At 40.1% G+C, this 21,976-nt stretch overlaps 1 protein-coding gene across 8 annotated transcripts in view; it reads right to left on the bottom strand.

Moving 5' to 3' along the window:
• stxbp5b (syntaxin binding protein 5b (tomosyn)) overlaps positions 1 to 21,976 on the bottom strand; it is a 37,746-nt gene that overhangs the window by 3,821 nt on the left and 11,949 nt on the right. The window contains exons 6-28 of one of the 8 annotated variants that reach the window (XM_007561789.2): positions 19,836 to 19,899; positions 19,211 to 19,294; positions 18,237 to 18,360; positions 18,020 to 18,098; positions 16,602 to 16,756; positions 16,424 to 16,496; positions 14,992 to 15,139; positions 14,738 to 14,805; positions 14,588 to 14,628; positions 13,577 to 13,797; positions 12,428 to 12,612; positions 11,979 to 12,104; positions 10,830 to 10,981; positions 8,667 to 8,729; positions 8,507 to 8,563; positions 8,347 to 8,394; positions 5,976 to 6,026; positions 5,622 to 5,750; positions 4,753 to 4,992; positions 2,775 to 3,132; positions 2,440 to 2,605; positions 1,125 to 1,236; positions 71 to 291 (exon numbers count right to left, since the gene is read on the bottom strand). In XM_007561789.2, coding sequence (XP_007561851.1) covers positions 71 to 291; positions 1,125 to 1,236; positions 2,440 to 2,605; positions 2,775 to 3,132; positions 4,753 to 4,992; positions 5,622 to 5,750; positions 5,976 to 6,026; positions 8,347 to 8,394; positions 8,507 to 8,563; positions 8,667 to 8,729; positions 10,830 to 10,981; positions 11,979 to 12,104; positions 12,428 to 12,612; positions 13,577 to 13,797; positions 14,588 to 14,628; positions 14,738 to 14,805; positions 14,992 to 15,139; positions 16,424 to 16,496; positions 16,602 to 16,756; positions 18,020 to 18,098; positions 18,237 to 18,360; positions 19,211 to 19,294; positions 19,836 to 19,899 — 2,965 coding nt within the window. The remainder of the gene's footprint in view (positions 1 to 70; positions 292 to 1,124; positions 1,237 to 2,439; positions 2,606 to 2,774; positions 3,133 to 4,752; positions 4,993 to 5,621; positions 5,751 to 5,975; positions 6,027 to 8,346; positions 8,395 to 8,506; positions 8,564 to 8,666; positions 8,730 to 10,829; positions 10,982 to 11,978; positions 12,105 to 12,427; positions 12,613 to 13,576; positions 13,798 to 14,587; positions 14,629 to 14,737; positions 14,806 to 14,991; positions 15,140 to 16,423; positions 16,497 to 16,601; positions 16,757 to 18,019; positions 18,099 to 18,236; positions 18,361 to 19,210; positions 19,295 to 19,835; positions 19,900 to 21,976) is intronic. The other 7 variants (XM_016676298.1, XM_007561791.2, XM_007561790.2 and 4 more) reach the window with 7 other exon arrangements.

The raw sequence follows: 21,976 nt of genomic DNA, 5'->3' as shown, positions 1-21,976 counted from the left end.
AAAAATAACAGATTGATTTCAGAGGGAGAACAAGAAAACAAACCAGGTGAAAACGGAGGCGGTTCCGTACGTTGTGGGCGTGTTTCGAGAAGGACTCTGCGCTGGCCATCATGGCTGCCGTCCTCTCCTCCAGTTCTCCCAGTTTCTGCCCTCTCTCGTCCAGCGCCACCCGGGCGCGGGCGAGGTCGCCCACCACCCCGGACGCCGCGCCCTTCATGCCCTCCATGCTGCCGGGGCCCGGGATGTGCTGGGCCAGGCTACGCGAGGCCTTGCCGGCCGCCGTTTCGCCGACTAGCAAACGACAAAAAAAAAAAAAAAGACTGACGATTATTTGATTAATCAGATATTTAAAAAAAAAAAGAATTGGCACATTTTGCAGATTTTTCATTCATGCTTTTTACATGCAATACTAGAACATTTCATTGCCTAAAATGCAATAGCATAGCTTTCATAGAGCTGAAACTATAACACTGAAGGATCTTTGGGTGACACATTTTTACTGTCAGGTGTTTTCATCCAACATCTATGTATTTGGCACAGATTTGGTTAATTACTGCTGTGAATACATTGTTTTCTTCTTCTTTTTAAGAAGAAGACTAATCGATTACTAGATTAATTGATGATTATTTCAATAATCAATTCATCACGATTAATTTGATTAATCGTTTCAGTCCCAGTTAAAACCATAACAAAAATAAATATAAAGAGTTGATCCTAGCCGATATGTCCCTCTAAGATTAAAAATAGACGTACTCAAAAGAAACAAAAAAAAACTGAATTGCCTTATGTGATGTCAGCAGATGCATCGAAACATGGAAGCTTATTTCTGAGAGGGTTAGTTTATCTTCATTAAATAACAACAAAAAAAGCAAAGTGTATAAAAAGCTGACAATCATATGTTCTCTAGACAAACTTTAGTAAAGTGACTTTGTTTGCGCATAAGGTAACGTCTTGTTAGCAGCTTTAAGCAGCGAGCCAACGCTCACTGGTCTATTGAGCAATCAAAGGGCAGTGAAAGCATCACTGATGGGAAAACTGCTGAGAACGAAGTGGAGGTATTATGTAAATGTGATTTAGAAGGTTAGAGCGGCCTTATGTAACGCCGAAGGACGCTGCGCACTCACAGAGGTCTTCCCTGTCCAGAGACTGAGCTCCTCCGCCAAAAAGGCCTTTGAAAAAGCCTCTGTTCGGAGCCTCCGGCGTCTCCACGGGGGTAAATAACTCGCTGAGCATTTCCTGAGGACGACAAAAGCATCAGCACGTCCGTTTCAATATATTCTCCCTCAGGATGTTCGGTCAAAACGCCAGCTTTAAAAACAAAAACACAACCCAGGATCTGAAATAATGCAATTCCCTACCAAAACGTCAATACTCCCTTCACAATAGCTAATAAATTAACTTTACGATTTTCACTGAGGTTTTACGTGACAGACGAACACAAAGTGGAGCATATTTGTGAAATGGAAGAAAAAAGAAAACAAATTTCTACCAAAAAGGGTATTTATATTTAGCCATCAGTACAAAAAATAAAATCCAGCGCAATTATTGGCCATCAGAATTCATTTCAGGTTTCCTTTTGAAGCCTCCCCACAGCATGATACCACCACCTCTGTGTTTCACAGAGGAGCTGATATGGACCCAGGTACAGAGCAACAGATGAAAACATTAATCATTTGATATTTAAAAATTACATCAGACAAACCAAAATATGAAGTTATGTGAAAATTTTGGTATTTAAAGAACCAAAATTAAAATAATTCATACAAATAACTCATAAAATATAAAAAAATCTAAATCCATTTCTTTCAGTATAAAACTTCTGAAACTTTAACAAAAAGTTACTCAGCTGATCAAGTATGAACTTTATACTTTATAATAAAATCACTCAAGTAAAAGTAAAATGTAAGCAGAGTAAAAATACTTCTAAAAGTAAATTCTTTCCAAAAAGTTTCTTGAATAAATGTAACTAGTTGCTATCCACCTCTGCACACAGGCAGACATTTTTATTTTCTACAAAGCAGGTGACCTCTGATTGCCCTGGATTTTATTTCAGGTGTTAAAATAAAGGGAGCCGAATGCAAAAATGACCCACACTTTTATTTAGAAAACTATGCATCGTTTTTCACTAATTATGCCACGTTAAACAGCATTAATACGATTTTAAAGGAAAAGGACTTTCTGATCTCACTCTTCCCCCACAGCATGATGCCGTCACCCCTACAGTGACCACGATGCGTTCAGGATGCTTTCTGCTCCTCAGCACATAGGCAGACATTTTTATTTTCTACAAAGCAGGTGACCTCTGATTGCTCTGGATTTTATTTCAGGTGTTAAAATAAATCTAATCAATCTGTAGGCAGATTGATTTCTGCCTACAGAAATCAATCAGTTGTTTGTCAAAAATTGCAATCCTATGAGTTGATTTCCTCGCTGCCTGACCTGAAGGTTGTCGCACGTCTCCTGGCTGTAGGTGATCCTCTGGATCTCGGTGGGGGAGGTCAGGTACAGAGCCTGGCCCAAGTTAGAGAAGCAAAACGTTCTGGCTATCCGCATATCTGTCAGCGGCAAGTAGTTGATGTCCAGCAGAGGCCGCAGACTGGGCAAGCTGCAACCAGCAGACGGAAAGATGTCAGAGGGACGTGGTGCTTTTACAAGTTTTACAAACGACTTCATTAGTGTTCAGATACCACATATCAACACTTTTGGCAGGAAATTTAAAGAGAGGTGAGGCGTTTTGATCAGACGTATCGAAACTGCAGAGTACCAGCGCATACCTCAGGGACATAATGTGGCCGTTGGCACAGAAACAGGCAATGCAGTAGGTCCCGGCCATCTGCACCACGTCTGCGCGCAGCACAAATGAGGTCTCGGTGATGTTGTGTTTGTAGATGATGGTTTGGGACGTCATGGCCACCACCTTGGCCTGCTTCTCCGAACACAGCACGGCAAACTGGGAGTCCTGGCCTTCCTGCGAGGAGGGAGGCGTGGCCGGCCTGCGCCTCCGGACCTTCTCTTTCTCTTCGTCTGAGGCGTTGGGGTCGTACCACGCTTCGCAGGAAGGGGGCAGCAGAGTTCCAGCAGCATCCAGCAGCGCCATGGTCAGGATGCCTCCTTTGAGTTGGACCAAGGTGCCTGGAAATGCGAGTTTGGATTATAAAACAACAAAACACAGCATTACAAGAGAGGAATTAGGGTTTCTGCAGGTTTCAGCAGCTCAAATTTAAGATGTTTTAAGGCCTTTAAGAGTAAAATGTAAGACCTATAATCCAAAATGTACAAAAGAAAATTATAAATGTTATAGTTTCTATAAGTTATAGATTATAGCTCTTATCCTACTCTCACTTTAGTTGAAGATAATTTGTCATCATAGCTGCTATCTGTGGCTCTCATTTTGTTCCCTCCAAATATATTTTCCTCCACTCTAACAACTTTGTTGAAATCAAATTCTTCAGTAAGTGAGACTGGTCTTTCTGTTTGACCACTGTGTTTAAAATCCACTAAATCTTCGACCTCAGAGTTGGTGTCGCAGCAAATGCTGCTCTGGGATCAGTGCTGGCAGCCGCAGCGCAGATCGTTTTCCGGGGAGCGCTAGCCATGCCAGGGGATCAAAACGGTGACATTTCTAGGGTCTGTTTGTGGCTCTGGGGAGCAGCTTTGTGCTGCTCACAGTACATATGGCTCTCTGCAGTCCTAACCCTCATAGTGCCAAGATTTTTTACACTGAATTTATGTGGCATCTTACGGGTTGGCAAAAAAAGTGAGCCAGTGGCAAAGATGAACATCTAGCTAGCCAGGAGAATATAAAATAACATAGTATAAATGTAAATATAAAACTACTGAGGAACAAATAATACACCCAGGCTAGCTCTCTAAAAATAAATAATAATTTCAGACATTTTAAAGCCTTAATTTTAGACACATGAATTTAGGACTTTTTCTGTTATTTATTTGTAGAAATGTTTGGGAATGATGAGATCTTTACGCTTCACAAACGCACACCAACTTTACCTTACCCAGATCTAATCGCTTAAAATCCCATTTGATCATAAAATCCCATTTGATCAAGGGCTGGAACCAACAATTATATTAGTTATTGATTAATCTATTAACTAATCTGATAATTAACCAATTAATCATATGGAAAAATTGTCACATTTAGCTAATTTTCATTTAGGCCTTATTTATATAATATTGACATTTATTTAAAGATGCAAATAAACCAATAAATCAATTCCTTTTTTGAACATTATATTGCCTATAATGGAATAACAAAGTGAACAAATAAACACTTGGTCTCTTGTAGCACAGGATGCATCTGCAGCTACAAAATACTTTAGCCTCAACATGTCAGATAGCAAAAGGTGCTTAACAGGAGATTTATTTCACAGTAATTTTGACTGGGTGAAGCTTTAAAGGATGACATTTAAAGAGATTTTGGTAGGCCATATTTACAGACAGGCTTTTTTTTTATCTTAAATGAAAAATGTATATATATATTTTCTGTATAACTTCAGTTCAATTACTGCTCTGGATATATTGTTCCTTCAGCAAATGGCTTTGTGTTGAGTCTGTATACTCCAGTTAGCGATTAATCAATTACTAATTTAATTGACAATGATTTTAAGAACTGATTAATCATTATTAACCCGATTAATCGTTTCAGCTCTAATTGAAACATATTAAGATATGAGGCTTTTTCTTGCTCAAGAGGTATGAATACTTTTGAGTGACGCCCCATGTTGGGTTTCTCACCACAGGAGGCAAAGCTGAGCGTCTGCTGAGGCTTCTGGTCGCCGCCCGGCTGCAGGCCGAGGGCCACCATCATCACGGAGCCCTGCGTGGTCCCCACCAGCAGACAGGGACTGGCCAGGCTGTCCGACTTCCTGGGGAAACTCTCGCAGAAGTAAAAGGAGGAGATGGCCTCTCGAGACTCTCTGTCTATGCTGGTTACGCTTGAGCTACGCGAGCGGGTGAATGCGTTATCCTTCCCATCTAGACGGCAGGTTTGCAGATGAACAAAAAAAGAAAAACCAAACGGAGACAAAATCAGGAAGTGATTCAAGTTAGACAGCAAGAGAAAGCTGGTTCACATGTTACCAAGCAAGAAGGAAACCAGGTTAGATGTTCGGTAAAAACACACCTCCCGACTCATTTATAAATTACCAGGCAGAAAACACACAGCAAACCCTTTGTTAAGGACAGACCAGAGGGCTTTTGGACATTGAGATGCGTTTCTTTTGTCCCAATTTGCTTATGCTGGTTTAAAATCCGACAATCTCAATGTGAAAAGCTTCAACCGAAGCACATGTTTGATCATCTTCTTAAAAAAAAAAAAAAGTTACTGAGGGGGATCTCCACAGAAAAACCAAGCGAGGGGGAAAGGTAATACCCTTCACCCGAGTTCTTCTCGAGGGAGAGACTGGAAACAGGAAAAGCAAGATTCTGGAAAAGCCACGTGCGCTCAAGCGACATGAACTTTCTCGAAAAGAAACAGGACACGATCACCGTGAGAGGATTAGTGTCACGTGTTATCCATTTTCACAATGAAAAGCCCTCGTTTGTGGGGATTAGTACAAGTTATCCCACTCCAGCCGAAGTCCGGCAGCGACCGGTCCACTCACATCGCTGCGGGTCTGACTTAGTTCTATGCACATTCAACTTCAGGGTCATCCTGGCCACCAGCTTGCCATTTTTCATACTATCAAAGGGCCGTTTACACAACCGAGGGGACCAGCGGTGGGAGCGATCCTCTGCGTCCGGGGCAGACACACACAGGGTTCATCTCAAGTTACGGTGCAAAACACAGCAGCACTTTTAAAGTCACACAAACACTCTGCAATACTCTCATACATATATATATATTTTTTACATCTTTAAAGTTAATATAAAACAAAATAATTACAATTCCTGTTAAAATAAGGGGGGAAAAAAGAAGTTAAAACAGCAAAAATTGTTCAGTTCATTTGCTGGCTTACCCAGATCTAGCTTTTGCTCACCAGACGAGCTAATTTTCCGCGACATCTTGGCTGTAAAAAAGGAGAAACAAATACCCCTAATTTTTAAAAGGAGGGACTTTTGTGCACCTGCTCAGATAAATCACAGCCATCAGGAATTAGAGGCACTTGTCCAACAGTTACAGCATCAAACATTCAGGAAAACAATCATTTGGTACAAACTGTAGGACAACTGTTGAGGCTCGGTTCTCCAGGAGGCGCTTGTGGACCCGTCAGCTTTCTCACATTGCACAGCCGCAAAATTTAAAATTTTCAAACTGGGATTATATGAAACCAACATAAAATGGTGCGTAATTGATGGAAGAAAAAGGAGCTAAAAATCTGAAAAGTGCGGCAACAATAAGGTCAGCTTTTTTCAGATTTGCAATGTGCACAAATAACTAAGTACTGTCTTGTTGACAGACGGATCTCTGCAGCTCCTCCAGAGTCACCGTGCTGAGGCGGGTTTTCATGAGAGGAACTGAACCGAGAAACGTTCACAGGTTGCAACTAACTAAATTTGTTGGTAGATGAATCGTCCAAGAAGTTATTGCAATAAACGATAATATTATTGCTTTGAGATCATATGATAGTCATGGCTTAATAATGCAAGAACGCATTGTGTAAGATTTATAAACTTTAAGGTCTAATGAAGATTTAACAGGAACTGGAAGACATTTTAAATAACCAAATTAAATAAAAAATTAAGGTAACATTATTTCAAGAGGTGTGCATAAGATTGACATGACACTGTAATAAACATGCCATAACACCTGTTATGAACATGAAGGAGTCTCTATGAATGTTTACAACTGTTGTCATGAAGTAAATATGCTTTTAATGCAAAGTTGACATTTTTAATTTACTTTTCATGCAAGTTTTAGAGGAATTTTGCATTAAAAGTGTCATTATTTACTGAATAATGCAAAGTTTACACTCTTAATAGACTTTTAATGCAGCTTTTAGAACACCTTCGCATTAAAAGTGTCCTTATTTACCGAATGACACTTCATGACAACAGTCATAAACATTCATAAAGACTCCTTCATGTTCATAACAGACATTATGTCATGTTTATGACAGTCTTATGTCAGTATTATACACACCTCTTCAAAGAAAGCGTTACCAAAATTTATTTATAAAGTCTCTTTAACAAAATTGTTCTTCAAAAAAAGGGACGATGTAGGGCCGAGTTTATGGTAGAAAGAGATGGATAAAAGAGAAAAACAACAAATCATGCAAATGGAAATTATTGCGTTTGCTTTAATTTATTGTGCGATTAATTGATGTATCACTTATTGTGACAGGCCTAGGTGCGATCTCGTTTTACAATCTTCTTCTTCGCATGTGGACTCAATTTGCTACCAGGTGACGTCTGAAGGCGCACGGCTGCAAAAAGACGCCACAATGTTTAGATTTCTTTTGAAAATAACATTTGTAAAACCATTTTGTTAACTTCCTAAATCACAATTATGCACCGCATCAGGTTGGTTTTTCATGAAGCCCAAATACGTTTTTATCCTAAAACTTATCCTAAAAGTGCGTACAGCTTATGCCAAATTGTCTTGATTGTAACAAGACTCTGAATATCAACCAAAAATGTTTTTATATTAAAAAAAAAAGTAACTGATTTTTTTTTTCTGCTACCAGGAGTGTTGCCATTCCCAAACATGAATCCCCCAAAAGTTGCCTTAGTCCACAACCACCCTCAGAACCGCCGTCAGAATGCAGACGAAGCAGAAAAGCATTGCAAAGGAGCCGGCACTGTCAAACGAAGCAAGAAGCAGTTGAGAAATAAGACAATTATAATTCACTGAACATTGTTATGCACAGAGAGTAGGTGAAAAGGGGAAAAAAAAAAAAAGAAAAAAAAAAGAAATGAGCGAATAGCCAAAAGATCACACTGAATCGAAACCCTGGAAAGGGAAAGAAATACAGCGAGCGTCGACGATCGAAGAGAACTCAAAATCCAAGTGGTTAGTGACACAAATATCGAGGCAGATTTTCTACGGCTTTCTTTCGGGGACGGGAAGTAAAAAGCGTCAGATATCACATCCCCAAGCAATAATCTGTAGAGCGTGAAGAGAATTTGAATAGGAAATCTGAAAGAAAGGCTGAAATCTGAAAGGCACCCTGTCATGCAATCAATAGAAGCAACAGGATTATTTTTTTGTGATCAGCAAAAAACAAACAAACAAAAAAAAAAAATCCACGTCTCCACTGAAAATCTGTCTTTCATTGCCACGTTAGGCACAGACCGGCAGAGGGTCAAGGCAAAGTTTGGTTAGAGCGCCGTCATTCATGGAGAGAGAAACGGTGAGTGAAGGAAGAATGCACGTGAAAGATACAGTACCAAAGTCATTGGCAACCGTCTTGGAAAAGCGTCTGCTTTTTAACTTCACTGGAAATGAGGTTTTGGGGGTAGGGAGTTTGGAAAAAGGACAAATCAGACGTCTTCAGCCATTTATGATTTGCTGGAGTGAAGAGGGCGCATGCACTGAAAGATACGGTACCCTTCTCTATGAAGTTCTGTTTTCGTTCATCGTCTGAATTGCAGGGTGAGGTAGATCCTGGGTGATAGATGGGAGCATTTGGGGAAAAATGCTTCTTTAAAAAAAAAAAAAAAACTTTTCGTTTTTTTTTTTTTTTTTTTTTTTTAGCTAAGTGGCTTACCTGATGTGGGTGATTTGCATCGGTCCTCTGAGTTGTTAGACCCGTCGTTGGAGTCGCAAAATCCTGCAGAAATAATGATTGGGAAAAAAAAATATTAGCCCAATTTACTCCTTAGAAATGCCCAAACAATCCTACGTCTGATCGGAGGGGTCAACTATTAGAAAAGCTGCAGGGATGGCAACTAGTACATTACACCAAATATGGACCAAATGCTAATAATTTAACCAGGTCGGTATTGTTTCTCTACTAACACTGAAAGCCAGGTTTAAAGATACACAGCCTGATTTTGGTTAAATGACCTTTAAGCCTAAGAAAACTCCTCCCCCCTTATTTCACTGCTGAGAACTCAAATCATGAGTTTTGGAGATCTGAAGCGGCAGCTCTGAATCAAAACCAGGGAGTGTATCTTAACAAGGGAGAGGGAAAGCTTCCAAGAGCAAAACAATCGTGTGGGAAGGGGATAAAAAATAAAAAAATAAAAAAAAATCTGACACAATGGGACTTACGGAAGTGAGAGGAGCGCAGTTTTTTCACAGACTGAGAATACAAGTTAGAAAGTCTGGACATGTGAGACGAAGCAGTTGGAATGTCTTTCTCAAAAATCACACAAAGAGACCAACAAAAACATTGAAAACCATTGAGACAGAACAAAAAAAATGAGTGAAAATTAGAAGTGTAAATAAAAAAAAAAAATAGCACAGATTCTCTGTGGCCTGCTGCTGAATTCATCTCTGAATAGAATAAAAAGGATGCACTGGTATCAGATTGAACTACTACAATAGTAAGTAGCTTTTTACTGTTATAACTGTAACTAGCTAAATATTTGAGATGCGATAGCTACACACACAGACAGAAAACAAATATCACTGTCACATTGTTTAAACAATATCGCACACACAGGATCGGTGTCAGAAAGGTTTTCATCCACATGAACCCACACGACTACTGAGCGTCGTTTTAAACATGCCAGACCTATAGGGGGCAGTGTAGCGCAAAGCTAAAACCTATGTAAGCCAATCAGATTGCTTCAAAACAGTCACGACTTCCAGTTAGGAGTTAAACATGGAGCCAGGAGGTTCTTATATAGGGAAAGGTATATTGGCTGAACTCTTTTTAAATAGTGTGTTAGAACATGAAGTTAATAACTGTGAATCACATCAAAGCAAGCATGTGAATATGTTGGTGCATTATTTGTCGCAGGCTGTAAGTTCACTGGACCCTAAATCTCTGTTTTCCCCCCCAAATACAGTTTTTTCAAAATCTTCGCTTTGGTCAGAGTTTCTCCAAATAATCATTTGTAGTTATATAAAACAGAGTTTTGATGTGGATGAAAGGCCAAAACGCATAAAAATCTCTTTGTTTTCCCTGATATCTGGCTATAGGTGGACAAGGCCTAAGAAAAAAATCAGGTGGTGACTGAACTGGTGTTTTTTTTTTTTCAGCACACATGAACACTACAAGGCTGCAGTAACAAAAAGCCTCTTTGGTGTGAAAGTTTAAACAGAGCAAAAACAAAAACATTTTTTAATGTATTTTAAATTCAGAGAAGGTGCAGGAACATGAGGAGCTATTTAAAATGAAACTGTATCTTGAGCCATGCGTGAGAGTTTGATGTTCACCAGATAACATGAAGGCTGAATGGAGAGCAGTCGCTCTGTTTGGCAACAGAAATCTGTATCTGCTCCTCCATGCTACCGCGTTTGGAATTAGGTTTGTTTTTTTATTCCAAGAAAAAAAAATACAATCTTGAATGTAGGCAGACATCAAGATTTTTAACAGGGACGTAAGAAAAGCTGACGTAACATTTTTATCACATAAAGGAATCAAAAGGTAATTTTGGTTATGATGCAGCGTTACTGACATGCACCCGCTCTGCTGTCTTTGCACTGTCCTACTCAACAGATGGAGAACCTGTAAGTGATGCCCCCTGTTGAGTGAGAGAAGCTACTGCAGGGGGCCGTGCTCACGGTGTGAAGTCAGGGCAGCTGCCAACCATCAGCTCCGTCCGTCCAACTCCACCTCAAGCCGCCTGATCAAGTCTGGCTTTACAGAGAGACATCAGGGCCGCTGATCTGGGAGCGGCTGTGCTGCGGTACTTAGCGATGCGCACAGAGCGGGAGAGAAACGAGACAGAGGTGTTAACCGGTGGGAGCGCTGCCTCACCTCCAGAAGGCTGGCGTGGTTTCCGCGGGGAGCGGGGCTGCCTCTGGCAGGGGTCCGACGGGCTGTACAGCTCCGAGGTGCCCAGGTTGAGCAGCAGGGTCTTCTGGACGTAGTCCACCACCGCCAGGCCGTTGCTGTTCCCGAACACCACGCTGAGAGGCGGAGAGAAGCAGAGGACCGGGGGGTCAGGCAAGCCTCCAACCTCTCCCATTTTGTCATCTCATCGACTTCAGTGGATTTTAAGGCGTAAGTTTATTTATAACACATCTCAGCAGCAAGGCAGTTCTGTGTTTTACGTCTGAAAATCGTCACCAATTATGAAACAAGCAATAAACATTTTGTCAAATCCCATAATCAAAATAATTGGGCAAAAACGCTTCAAACACGTGGTTTAATGTTCCACTTACTGCTAAACAAACACTAAACCGCGACGTTTTCTTAGTTTCAGATGAATTGATGCGATCCTACATTTCATAAGACAGAAACTTTTCAAACTACTTTAAATAATTCACTGAACTCACTGTACTGTTTGGTAACTGGGACACCATCGTTTTTTGTAAAGTACCTCAAGATGTGTTGTGCAGCACTGCATAAATAAAAACAAACTGAGGTGTGCATGGCAGTTTAATTTCAACACAGATGAAGACGACTTCAGTGGTTTTGGTGCGCAGGAGGAAAATGAAGATGACGATCAATGACTTCTTTTTTTAAGCAGCCATGTTAAAAGGAACTGTTTGGAAAAAGCATTGACAGTATGCATTTGTATATTACTGGTACCTATTTCATTAAAAGTGAAAAAATATAGACATTTATATCTTTCTGTGAATACGTATTATGTTACAACATGGACACCTGCGGCTTACAGATAAGCGTGACCTACATATGTGTAACTTTTTTTTGTTAAGTTAGTGGGTGTGGCTTATTTTACACTGGTTCCCTGTAGCTCAGAGAATAAGACAGTAATACTGTAGTTAGTTTATAAATTGCTGAACGGCTTAGTGCTACAATACACTAAAGATCTGCTGCTGTATCAACCTTCCAGACCTGTCGGGTCTTCTGGTTCTGTTCCGTATTTTATTCAGAATACATCCCATATTTGAGCAGGAAGTACACAGGAACTGTGTGGAGACGTGATGTGTGAACACTCACAGGCCGAGGGAGGAGTTGACTGCCAGGCTGGTGATCTGCTGAGGCGGCTCCCCGCTCACCCACACCAGCTGGACCACCAGCTCCACCTGGTAGCCCGGAGACTGCTTCAGCGGGGAGCTCCGCACCCTGCATCAAACACACAGCGGGATGAGACAGCAGACTGCACTTTACACCACCATGAATTATCCTTCCTCTTCTTCTCCCCCGCAGGGTTAGGCCACACTCACGACTAAATCTCCTCATTCCCCCTTTCGGTCTTTTGCTGCCGAGGCATTTTTACTATTTCTAACATTTCTTTACAGACGGGATCATTTCACCGCTGACCTCCAGAGGGAGTCATCTGATGACTGCATCGCCTTTTATGAGTTTGTTGACGCCTTTTTTTTTTTTTTAAAGCAGCAAAGACATTAACCATGTAGAAAAAAAAAAAGAAAAAACACTGTGCGTACTGAAGGCATGGTATGTTGTCTCTGGCTCCTTCGGAGGAGTTGACTCCTGCAGTGAGCTGGTTCAGGGGCTCGGCCTCCTGAGGGCTGGAGGGAGCTGCGGGGGTCGGCAGGGTGGGGGTCTGCTCTCCCCCCGGATCCGGGGAGTCGACCTCGCTGAACTCGCACTGCATCCGAACCTCCAGCAGCTGAACGCGAGACGGAAGAGGAGAGCTTGTGTCAAAAACAACCTCTCTTATTTGCAGGATTACAGAAGATGATTTTCATAAACCGCAAGAAAATTGAAACAAACACACAAATTAAAAGTAACGTCAGGTATCAGGGATGTAAGTCATCGATTGACTGACAGCCATTTTCTTGAAAACCCAAATTTCCTCTTGCATGAATAAGGCCGACTGTCTTTCTACGACATACAGGCTAAAATTTTCATGCTGAATTTAAAAGAAAAAATCTTTAGATTTTAACAGTATTTTGTGTCGACTCTGTTACGTAGAGACTGAATAAACAGAAAATGTCTATTAAACTTAGACATATTTATAATCCATAATAAATCAGGAACCTCTAAGATTGCCAAGTAGAAAAATAAAATATAAAAAGAATGAAATATGACAAACACGAACAGAGAGATGTTCATACAGAAGTACCGTCTGTGGTTTCTCTTGAAGGAATGTTAAAACTTTGCTTCATGTAGTTCAAAAATCAACCGTTCTTATTGGCATCATGTTTTTCTATCATGTTGCAATTTTTTTCTGTTATGCTCTCCACCTTCCCATCACATCCTTGCCTTCGTAGAAGATAAACAATTGTTCATATTTCGAAATAGAACCACATAAAGTCCATTTTTTATCCCACACCAGACTGTTTCTCTTTCTGGTATGGCCCCGCCATCTTTGTTTCTGTATCAACTGGCTCCGCTTAAGGATGACCAGCAGCTCCCTCTGCTGGATGGCAGCCAAACTGGCAGACATCATCAGTTAATCAATGGGAACTAATTTTAATTTTTTAAAAAACAATTAAAATCGACAGTTAATCATAGGTTTAGTAATTATTTGCATCCCAAGTATCTATAAAATCTGAGCATCCTCAGTACAGGAGCCACTGCAAGCCAGAAATGGAAAGTAGTGATAAAAGGATTGGTTCTCATGCATCTACCTGAACAACTTCAGTGGTGACTTCCTGTTTGCTGAACCTGTAGATGATGACGTGAGCAGAAACTCCAGCCACGCACAGCATCCTGCTCTCTGGACACCAGAACAAGGTCTGGATGGCAAACGGGTCTTCGTCCACGATGTCGGTGCTCGGCTTCTCCTCCTTACCCCGGGCCCTCTCGAACACCTTGGCAGTCTTCAGCTTATACAGCACTTGAAGCATTACTTTGAAAACAGAGAGAGAGGAATACAGCTAACTACCAGCAGTTTCAGGAAAAGAAACATGAAGTTAATGACGCACTTTAGAAGAACCAGAACAAGGCCTCAATCTGACCATTTCTGGTGACGTTTTTGTTACTCAGTACATTTAAAAACAAAAAACTGGCTTTTCCATGAAATCTAACATGTTTGTTCTACTCAGACTCTGGAATATTTAAGTCTGAAGTTGGGAACAAACTTTCCCACAAAATCTCCGGTTTCAAACCCTGATTCAAATGGATTCTCAGAGATCTTGTTTCCTCTTGTTATGTTTTAGTTCAATTTTGAAGGTGTGTCACTTACAAAAGAATGCGCCTGTGGGGGGGTGACAAACCTCCAAGACACTATTTTTCACCGCAATGATTGACAGTGAGTGAAGCCACAGCACTTAGGTTGGACTCCCCCCCCCCACTTGTCTATCCACCGCAGAGTCTACTTTTTCCCTTTCAGCTTTTGTAAAGTCAAAACACGCTTCGTGTGCCAGACTTAAAGCTGAGTCTTTATAACTCGTTGGAACGGTGGGAAAGTTTTTACCGGTGATTTCTTAAAAGAGCGTGTGAATATTTTCACATCTTGCATTTTTGGTTAAAAATAAAACTAAAATAAAGCAAAAACAGCATTAAATGACAACCTTTGATTTGACTAGCCAGTTGTTTCAGCTATATTTGTGAATTCAAATCTAGTAACAGGTGTTCAGTTTTTTGATTGTTTGTTTTTTGACTATGTGTGTATGAACAATCAGAAAAAAAACACTTACACGCAGAAGCATCCCAAAATTTGATTGACCCATCAGCATGCCTGTTTTTGAAGAGAACCAGGGAAAAAATGGTCACGCTATGTAAGTTGCAACTCCAGAAATGAAAGGCAAACACTGACAGATTGTTTAATTTGGTCAATAATTACAGACCCTGTGATGATAATCTCTGGGTAAGTCTGTGTGCCTTGGCCCCAGTTTCCACCACTAATGGGCCATTCCTGTAAAAAGGAGAAAACTGATTAAATTATGATCGTTACCCGTCTGACTCAGGCCAAATTATTTACTGTATCTGCCACAAGATTTCCCTCTCTTGCTGCCTTCCCGTTAGACACTGTGTCTCCGAACCCAAACGCTACAACGGGAGAGACAATTTCAGGTCCGTTTAACAAAGAGGAGTGAATCACCTTCTTGCTGTAGCCTTGTCGTTTTTGCCGGCTGCCGACAGAGTAAAGTGCAGGGATGAGTTCAGAGGGGCAGTCGGCAAAATACTCGCAACACGTCACCGGCGACTCGTGGATGGAGAGAGGGTAAGGGCTCTCGAATATCGGATACCTGTCACGATAAACAAAAACTGTTGACGTGTGAAAATAACTTAAGGAAAATATTACATGTTTCAAGGTAGTTTAAGAGTTTGCGTGATCTAATGCTGCTTGGGTTTGTTGATAATTAAACTTTTTCAAAGATGCCAATAATGACTTCTATATTTGATCCCTGCTCTTTTTTTTTTTTTTTTAAACACAACTGTAACTTATAAGTATCTTTAAATGAGAAAGTTAGAGATGCACCAATCAAAGTTTGCTGACAGATGTTGAAATTTGCTTGATCTTATTTTAAATGTTAAATCTTCTATTTCTGATTTCTCTTAAAACCTTGACGATGTGTGTCGCTGTGTGAGAGCAGTTGCTGTAGAACAGCAGATTAGGAATATTTAAAAAAAAAATGACTGAGCACCTACTAAACTGGCTTTAGCGTCTTAGCAATTAGCAGGGTTAGCATTACTAAGGCAGCAATTTTTTGTGTGTATTACAGAGAAAATTATTCAATTGCTTAACTGCATATAAAATGTACAAAGAGCTGCCAACATTACCAAATCTGCAATTTTCAATGACAGGCAGAGGTTAAAAGTTAAAAATGTCAGAACAAATTTGCTCTTAGCTACTCAAAGCCTTGCTCTCTCTCACTCTTTCGCAGCCTTAACGTGTCATAGTAAAGAAATTTAACTTTGAATACATACTTCTGACATAATTAATACCTTACTGATTTTAAAATTAAAATTAAAAAGAAAACTAATTTCAAGTTTTCTTCAACCAGTGACGGCTTCCACACAGAAGGTTATTGTTGCTATGGCAGCCAAACCTTAACAAAAAACAAGCCTTGTTGGAAAAAGACTATATTTTTTATTTTAAAACCGATCACTGGTCAAGGATTAGCGATTCCCATTGTCCCCTGTGCAGCTCCAGACATTACAGGTGTGATTCCACAGCAGAAACATTTTCGTCATTTTTACACCCTTGCATTATTACATGACTGGGTTTCCGTTGATTTTACCAACTAAAAACAGATTACCAGGGTAGAAATTTATCGCAGAACAATGTCTCTGTAGTGATGTAGTTATTTTCCTCATGGCAAAAACGTTTGGACATCTTGTTGAGGCAAAAACTATTTGTTGAACTTATTCAACAGTACACATAAGTCATTAGTTACAGTCAAAAGCTCATAATGATACTTGAAACTTGCCTTTTGTGTTCTTATATCAAACCATGCAGAGAGAAATCAAACACAATCCTAGAATACTACTATTTTTTTTTTTTACATTTAAAGGCGGTAAATAATTACCCAATTTGTCCAAGATCTATTACAACTAAATCCTTCTCGAGGAGGACCACCACAGCGTAAGGCTCCTGAAAGTCTGGCAAGAATGAAATGAGAGCAAAATATGAACATAAATGATTGAAGTTGTGTGACTTTTAATGGAAATGAAGCAAGTCTGCTGCAGACAGCTTTCACAACTCACCGTTTGGATATGGAGTTTCGCAGAGCGTTAGGAAATCTACAATGGGATAGTCCATCTCCAGGACGGCAGTGCTCTTCCCGTGCATCACGGTCAAACAGGCTCTCCTCCCCACTGTGTCGTACGACAGCCCTCCGGACAGAACCATGAACGGGTCACTGGTAACGGCAAAAACACACAAAGAACTTTACGGCTCGCTCAGTTACAGTAGCACTGTTGTAAATATTAAAAGGACCAGGTCGTGTCAGTGGTAAATGGGTGAGGAGGGACAAAATTTACTGTTGCACCTTCTCCTGAGAGTATCTGGCCCCCTTTTTCAGGAGAATCCTACTTTTTAATCATAACAACTAATTAATCCCTGTCCTCAAATACCTGAGGAAAAAAGTGAGATAACTAGATCACTTTCAGTGAGGATGTTCAAGTTTTCTTTCTTTTTTTATTATTTTTTTTACTTTTTGACCTTGACATAGCAAAGCGTCCATTTCCTCTTTATAGCGTTTTTGCATGCTTGACCAACTTAAGCTCAAGACTTTTAAAGACCTTTTTTAGGCCATTATGAGTGAAATTTAAGACCTGCAACATGATAAAAAACACAAAAGAAAATCACAAATAAATAAATTGAATGGATTGGGAACAGAAGTGAGCCAGTGGCTAAGATGAACATCATCCAGCCAACTGGAGACAAGTTCGCACACACCCATGATGGATGTACACAAACAAAATAAGCTAACTAGCTAGCAAGCAAGGGTATATTAGCAGCTAGTTACCGGTAGCCACAACAACACTGAGTCACAAAACATAGTGAGGATGTCTGTGCAGAACTCAAAGTTTAGCAGTTCCCTTGAGAAAAAAGAAAACTACATAGAATATACAAGATTAAAATGTGAAATGATTACATTTAAGACCTGTCATTAATGTATTTAAGACCAACTTAATTTTTTAATGAATTTAAGACATTTAAAGGCCTTAATTTCAGATATGTGAATTAGACATTTTAAGGCGTTAATGTCAGATACATGTTTTTAAAGATATTTTAAGGCCTTAATTTCAGATACGTGATTTTAAGACATTTCAAGGCCTTATTTTCAGGTGGATGAATTTAAGACTTTTTCAGAATTCTTGGACTTTCTGCTTTACTAAACCACTTCTCCAATAAAAGAGATCACAACATGACTACCATAAAGCATGTGACAACCAATCATAAGGAAACATCATTCATTACATAATCAAAACAACCTCTGAGAGCACCAACGCTGACGATAGGCACCTTTCCAGCTTTCCATCTACAATAAGGACGCCGTCATCCAAACTGATGTGTTTGGTTTATGCAGAACAACAGGAAAGGCGCCTCTGAACACAGGATATGGATCCAGGCGCGAGCAGACACAGGAAGGGTGGGAGCTTTCTGCCATCACACTTACCCAGCTCTTGTAGTTTTGTACTCCACTTTTAGGATAGGCTTGCACGGCTCTGGCTTTTTTCCATCCTTAGGCTGTTTTCCTGTTAGAAGCCAGGAGAAGCAGTTTCAGAACTTTAAAGAATCGACGCCCTCAACACACAACATGCCTCGCTGCACGTAAAAACATGTCTGTGTGTGTGTGTGCTTGCGTGCGTGTGTGTGTGCGCGACAGCTCCTACCATGTGGCGTGATGATCTGGGCAGGCTTGGCCGGGGCGCGTATATTCCACGTGGTCAGACTGCCATCGGAGTGGCTGCAGACAAACTGTTTCCCCTCGTGGTGCCAAGCAACTGAGTGGATCGCCTGAGAGACACAGAGGCGCAACGTTAAGATGTGTAACATTGTGCTCCACCAAATGGAAAGTCAGAATTAGGTTCTCTATAGGCGTTTGTTGCATTTTTATAAGTAGTGGTTGGCATCTTCTTGCATGCAGTTCATTGCAAAAGTAATCAGACTCCCAGATTTCCTACATTTCATAAGACTACATCCACAAAAAGTGGCTTTAGAGGAACACAAAAAGTTCATGATTTTTTTATCATACAAATAAAATCAGAAAACTGATATTCAAAACTATTTATCTCAGTGTCTTCATGATGATTTTCACTAATGCTCTCTAACATCTGGATTTAGACTGAAATTAAATTACTTAAGAGGTAAACTCTTACTTAATCAGGAAATTGGTTGAACTAGATTTCACTTAGGGGCGTCACAGTAAAGGGGGCTAAAAACAAATTCACGGCACATTGGTAAAAACATGAACACTTGTACCAAAAACCTGACAGTCTAGTATGTTTTCCCTTTCCCGCCACAATTACAGACGTCTTTGTGCTGGTTTATTACACAAAATGTATTAAAATACATCGAGGTTTGTCGAAGTTATGAGACAAAATATTGACAAACTTCAAGGAGTGTTGATGTAAAAGCCTGTTGATCCTTACAAAGGGAGGTAATCAGTTCCTGAGCCGTTTGCTCAATGATTTCCAATCTTGTTTTATTTTCCCTTCGTCATTCCACTGACATGCAGCTCTGTCAGGTTTTATGTCTCAAACTATTTGGGAGCTGTCATTCAGACGGAAACGAAACAAGTCCAAACACGCCGGACCGAACCGGTTCGCTCACAAGAACTGAGCAAAAGTGAAAGGAGACGCCTCACCTCGTCATAATTGTAGCGGTAGTCAGCTTTCTTGGACTTCAAATCCCACAACACCACGACCCCACACTCAAATCCAATCAGAAGCTGCAATGAGAAGAGAAAAAGCAAAATTAAACCGGATTTCATCCCCGACGTTCCACAAATGCATCGTTAGAGTTGAGGACATACTTTATGACATGAAAAGTAATAAAGTATGGTATTATTTGATTGGGAAAAACGAACAGTTTTAGGAAAAATGTCCAAAAAAAACAACAAAAAAACATTTAAAATGTTTAAATGAAAATGTTATGATTTACAACTGATTGTTAGGAGCGCTACAGCATTTATAGCACGCTAAAAACAGTCAATGTCAGATTATTTACAAAACATACTTAAGACCTAAGTGCTGTAAAACACAGTAAAACAAGTCAAAAACATGTATCCCGAAAAAAAAAACAAAAAAACAATAAGATGCCTTCTTATGTCCAGAAAGGTGGTTTTATGCAATTCGATTACAAAGAAATGAATGAAAATGATGGAAAAACTACACATAATCATACACATATAGAATACACACATAGATATTGGGATAAAATAGATTTGGACACACTTTTTAAATTGTTGAGTGTTTTAATTTATAAGTTACCTTCCCCTCGTCCATGGGGTTATCACTAATGTGCACAACAGGCCCTGGGTGTGTCTTGGTGGATCTGCAACAGAACAGCAACACGCATTTTAACGCAATCTAAGGACATTTTGAAGCATGGTCAGACATGATGTGCATCTTACATTTTAGAGCTAGACACTGACAGAGAAACTGTGGCAGCTTTCATAAGCCTAGTTCAGATAATGAGGCAATTAGGTGAAGGAAAAAAATAAAAAATAACAAGCAACACTGACTGGCTCGCACAAAGGTAAAACAAAATATCCTGGTAAGAAAAAAAAAGAAAAAAAAGCACCAGTGAACTACAGAAAGAGAGATGACACATGAGAGAGAAACAGAGCGAGTACGGGGGTCTGTGGCAGATTATGCTGCGTGGAGACAGGATCACCGAGGCAACGGAGTGAGGGGCACGGAGGAAAGCGAAGATCTGGCCTGAAGAACGTGTTGCTGCCTCTGAGTGTGGTCTGGCTCCGGTGGCTAATGATCTCATTGCTGCTGATGAGTCAATACAGACAGAGATGTCGCAGTGAGTAGAAACAAGAGAAAGACCAGAAGATGAACTCCAGCCGCCGCCGCCGCCTAATGAGGATTCGGCTTAAACAGGCAGCTGACACGATGAAAGCACGCAGACGGCACACACTACCTGGATGAAAGCGACTGCACGCCGTCGTAAATGAGTCCGAACCGCATTCGAAACACGACTGATTCTTAGCTTCTGACTTAAAAAAAGGTGACTTTTCAGACTTTGCATGAGAATCCGTTATTAACCAGAGGCTTTGGTGTTTATGAATAATAAGGTTCTTTAATGAAACGCTTGAAGGGCTGCGGCCTGTTTGTGGCTTGTTGTGCCTTCAGTTCTCTGTAAGTGAAAAGCAATCTCCGCTGTGGATTCATTAAGATAGCTGCTGATTGAAGGCTCCAGTGACGAGACGCCCACCTCTGGTTTTCAGGATTTGGACGGCTGCACAGAAAAGTTCTTTCTTTGCACAAGCAGCTATTCTGCCGTCACTTATTAGAGCTGCACAATATTGGGGGGGAAAAAACGGAAAGGAAAGAAAAAACAGATATTGCAAATTTTTATTTATATTTCTACTGGGATAAACATTATGCTTGATGTTTTGCCAGTTTAGGAAATTGTTTTGAAGTAAATGTTCTGAATAAGACGAGTAGTGTTCATGTGCTAAAATTAGGCCTAAAATTAAATAGTGCTTGATTTAATTAATAAACTACAGAGGCTAGATGGCATTTATCTGATCAGAAAATGCAATAAATATCAATCTTTTAACAAGTCAAGGCAAATAATGCATTTAAAAAATCCTTAAATTGTACATACTGGTGCAATAGCACAAGTTCACAATTTTTTTTTAATTAAATGAAAGTATTATGTATTTCCCTGCTACATAGCACCATTTTTATAACTATTATTATAAAAATGCTAAATTTATCAAAGAAATTTGACTGATGCTTTGTGAGGAAACTACAGGCCCAAGGAGGAGCTTCGTTGTCGAAGGCGGAGCTAAGTCCACCCTGTCGTTTTACACAGCTGAATGGTTGCCACGGGAGACTGTAGGAGTTCTCAAACATGCTAATGTTCATTTGCAAAATATGCAATGAACATTTAAATATGGAAAAGGAAGTAAAAAAAAGGAGGAAAAAAAATCACTGAAGAAATTAAATCACTGATTTCCTAAGAACAACGTGCTCTAAGGTTTTTGTGTGCGTCTTTAACGGGTCGCTGATGCCTTGGACATGTCTTAACATGTCAAAGCACAATCTTAAAAAACAATGGACATAATTACTCACATAGCATAAGGAATATTTCAATTGATCCCGTTTACTTAAACTCACAGCTCCACTCTTTAAATATAAGTTAACAGCAGTAATCCAAGTCAAATGCAATGGTGCAAAGAGGCAAAATTGCAAATCCATGTCATAACTATCAACTTTCCCAAAACATGAAGAGACGTTCGAACTTTGTAATTATTTTACTAGCAGGGCTCCTTCACTTAATAAGTAGCAGCACAAGAAAAGAGAGGCGAGCCACGGAGCTAAAAAGCCCAGAAAGAGACATTTCTGTCAGAGATCTGACGAGCCTTTTACAAAGAAATGACTGTGAATTATCT

This window comes from Poecilia formosa, unplaced genomic scaffold (genome assembly GCF_000485575.1).
Source record: "Poecilia formosa unplaced genomic scaffold, Poecilia_formosa-5.1.2 Scaffold131, whole genome shotgun sequence".
Classification (NCBI taxonomy): Eukaryota; Metazoa; Chordata; class Actinopteri; order Cyprinodontiformes; family Poeciliidae; genus Poecilia; species Poecilia formosa.
Note: the sequence above shows the minus strand (reverse complement) of the source record. Positions and strands in the feature narration are given on the sequence as shown.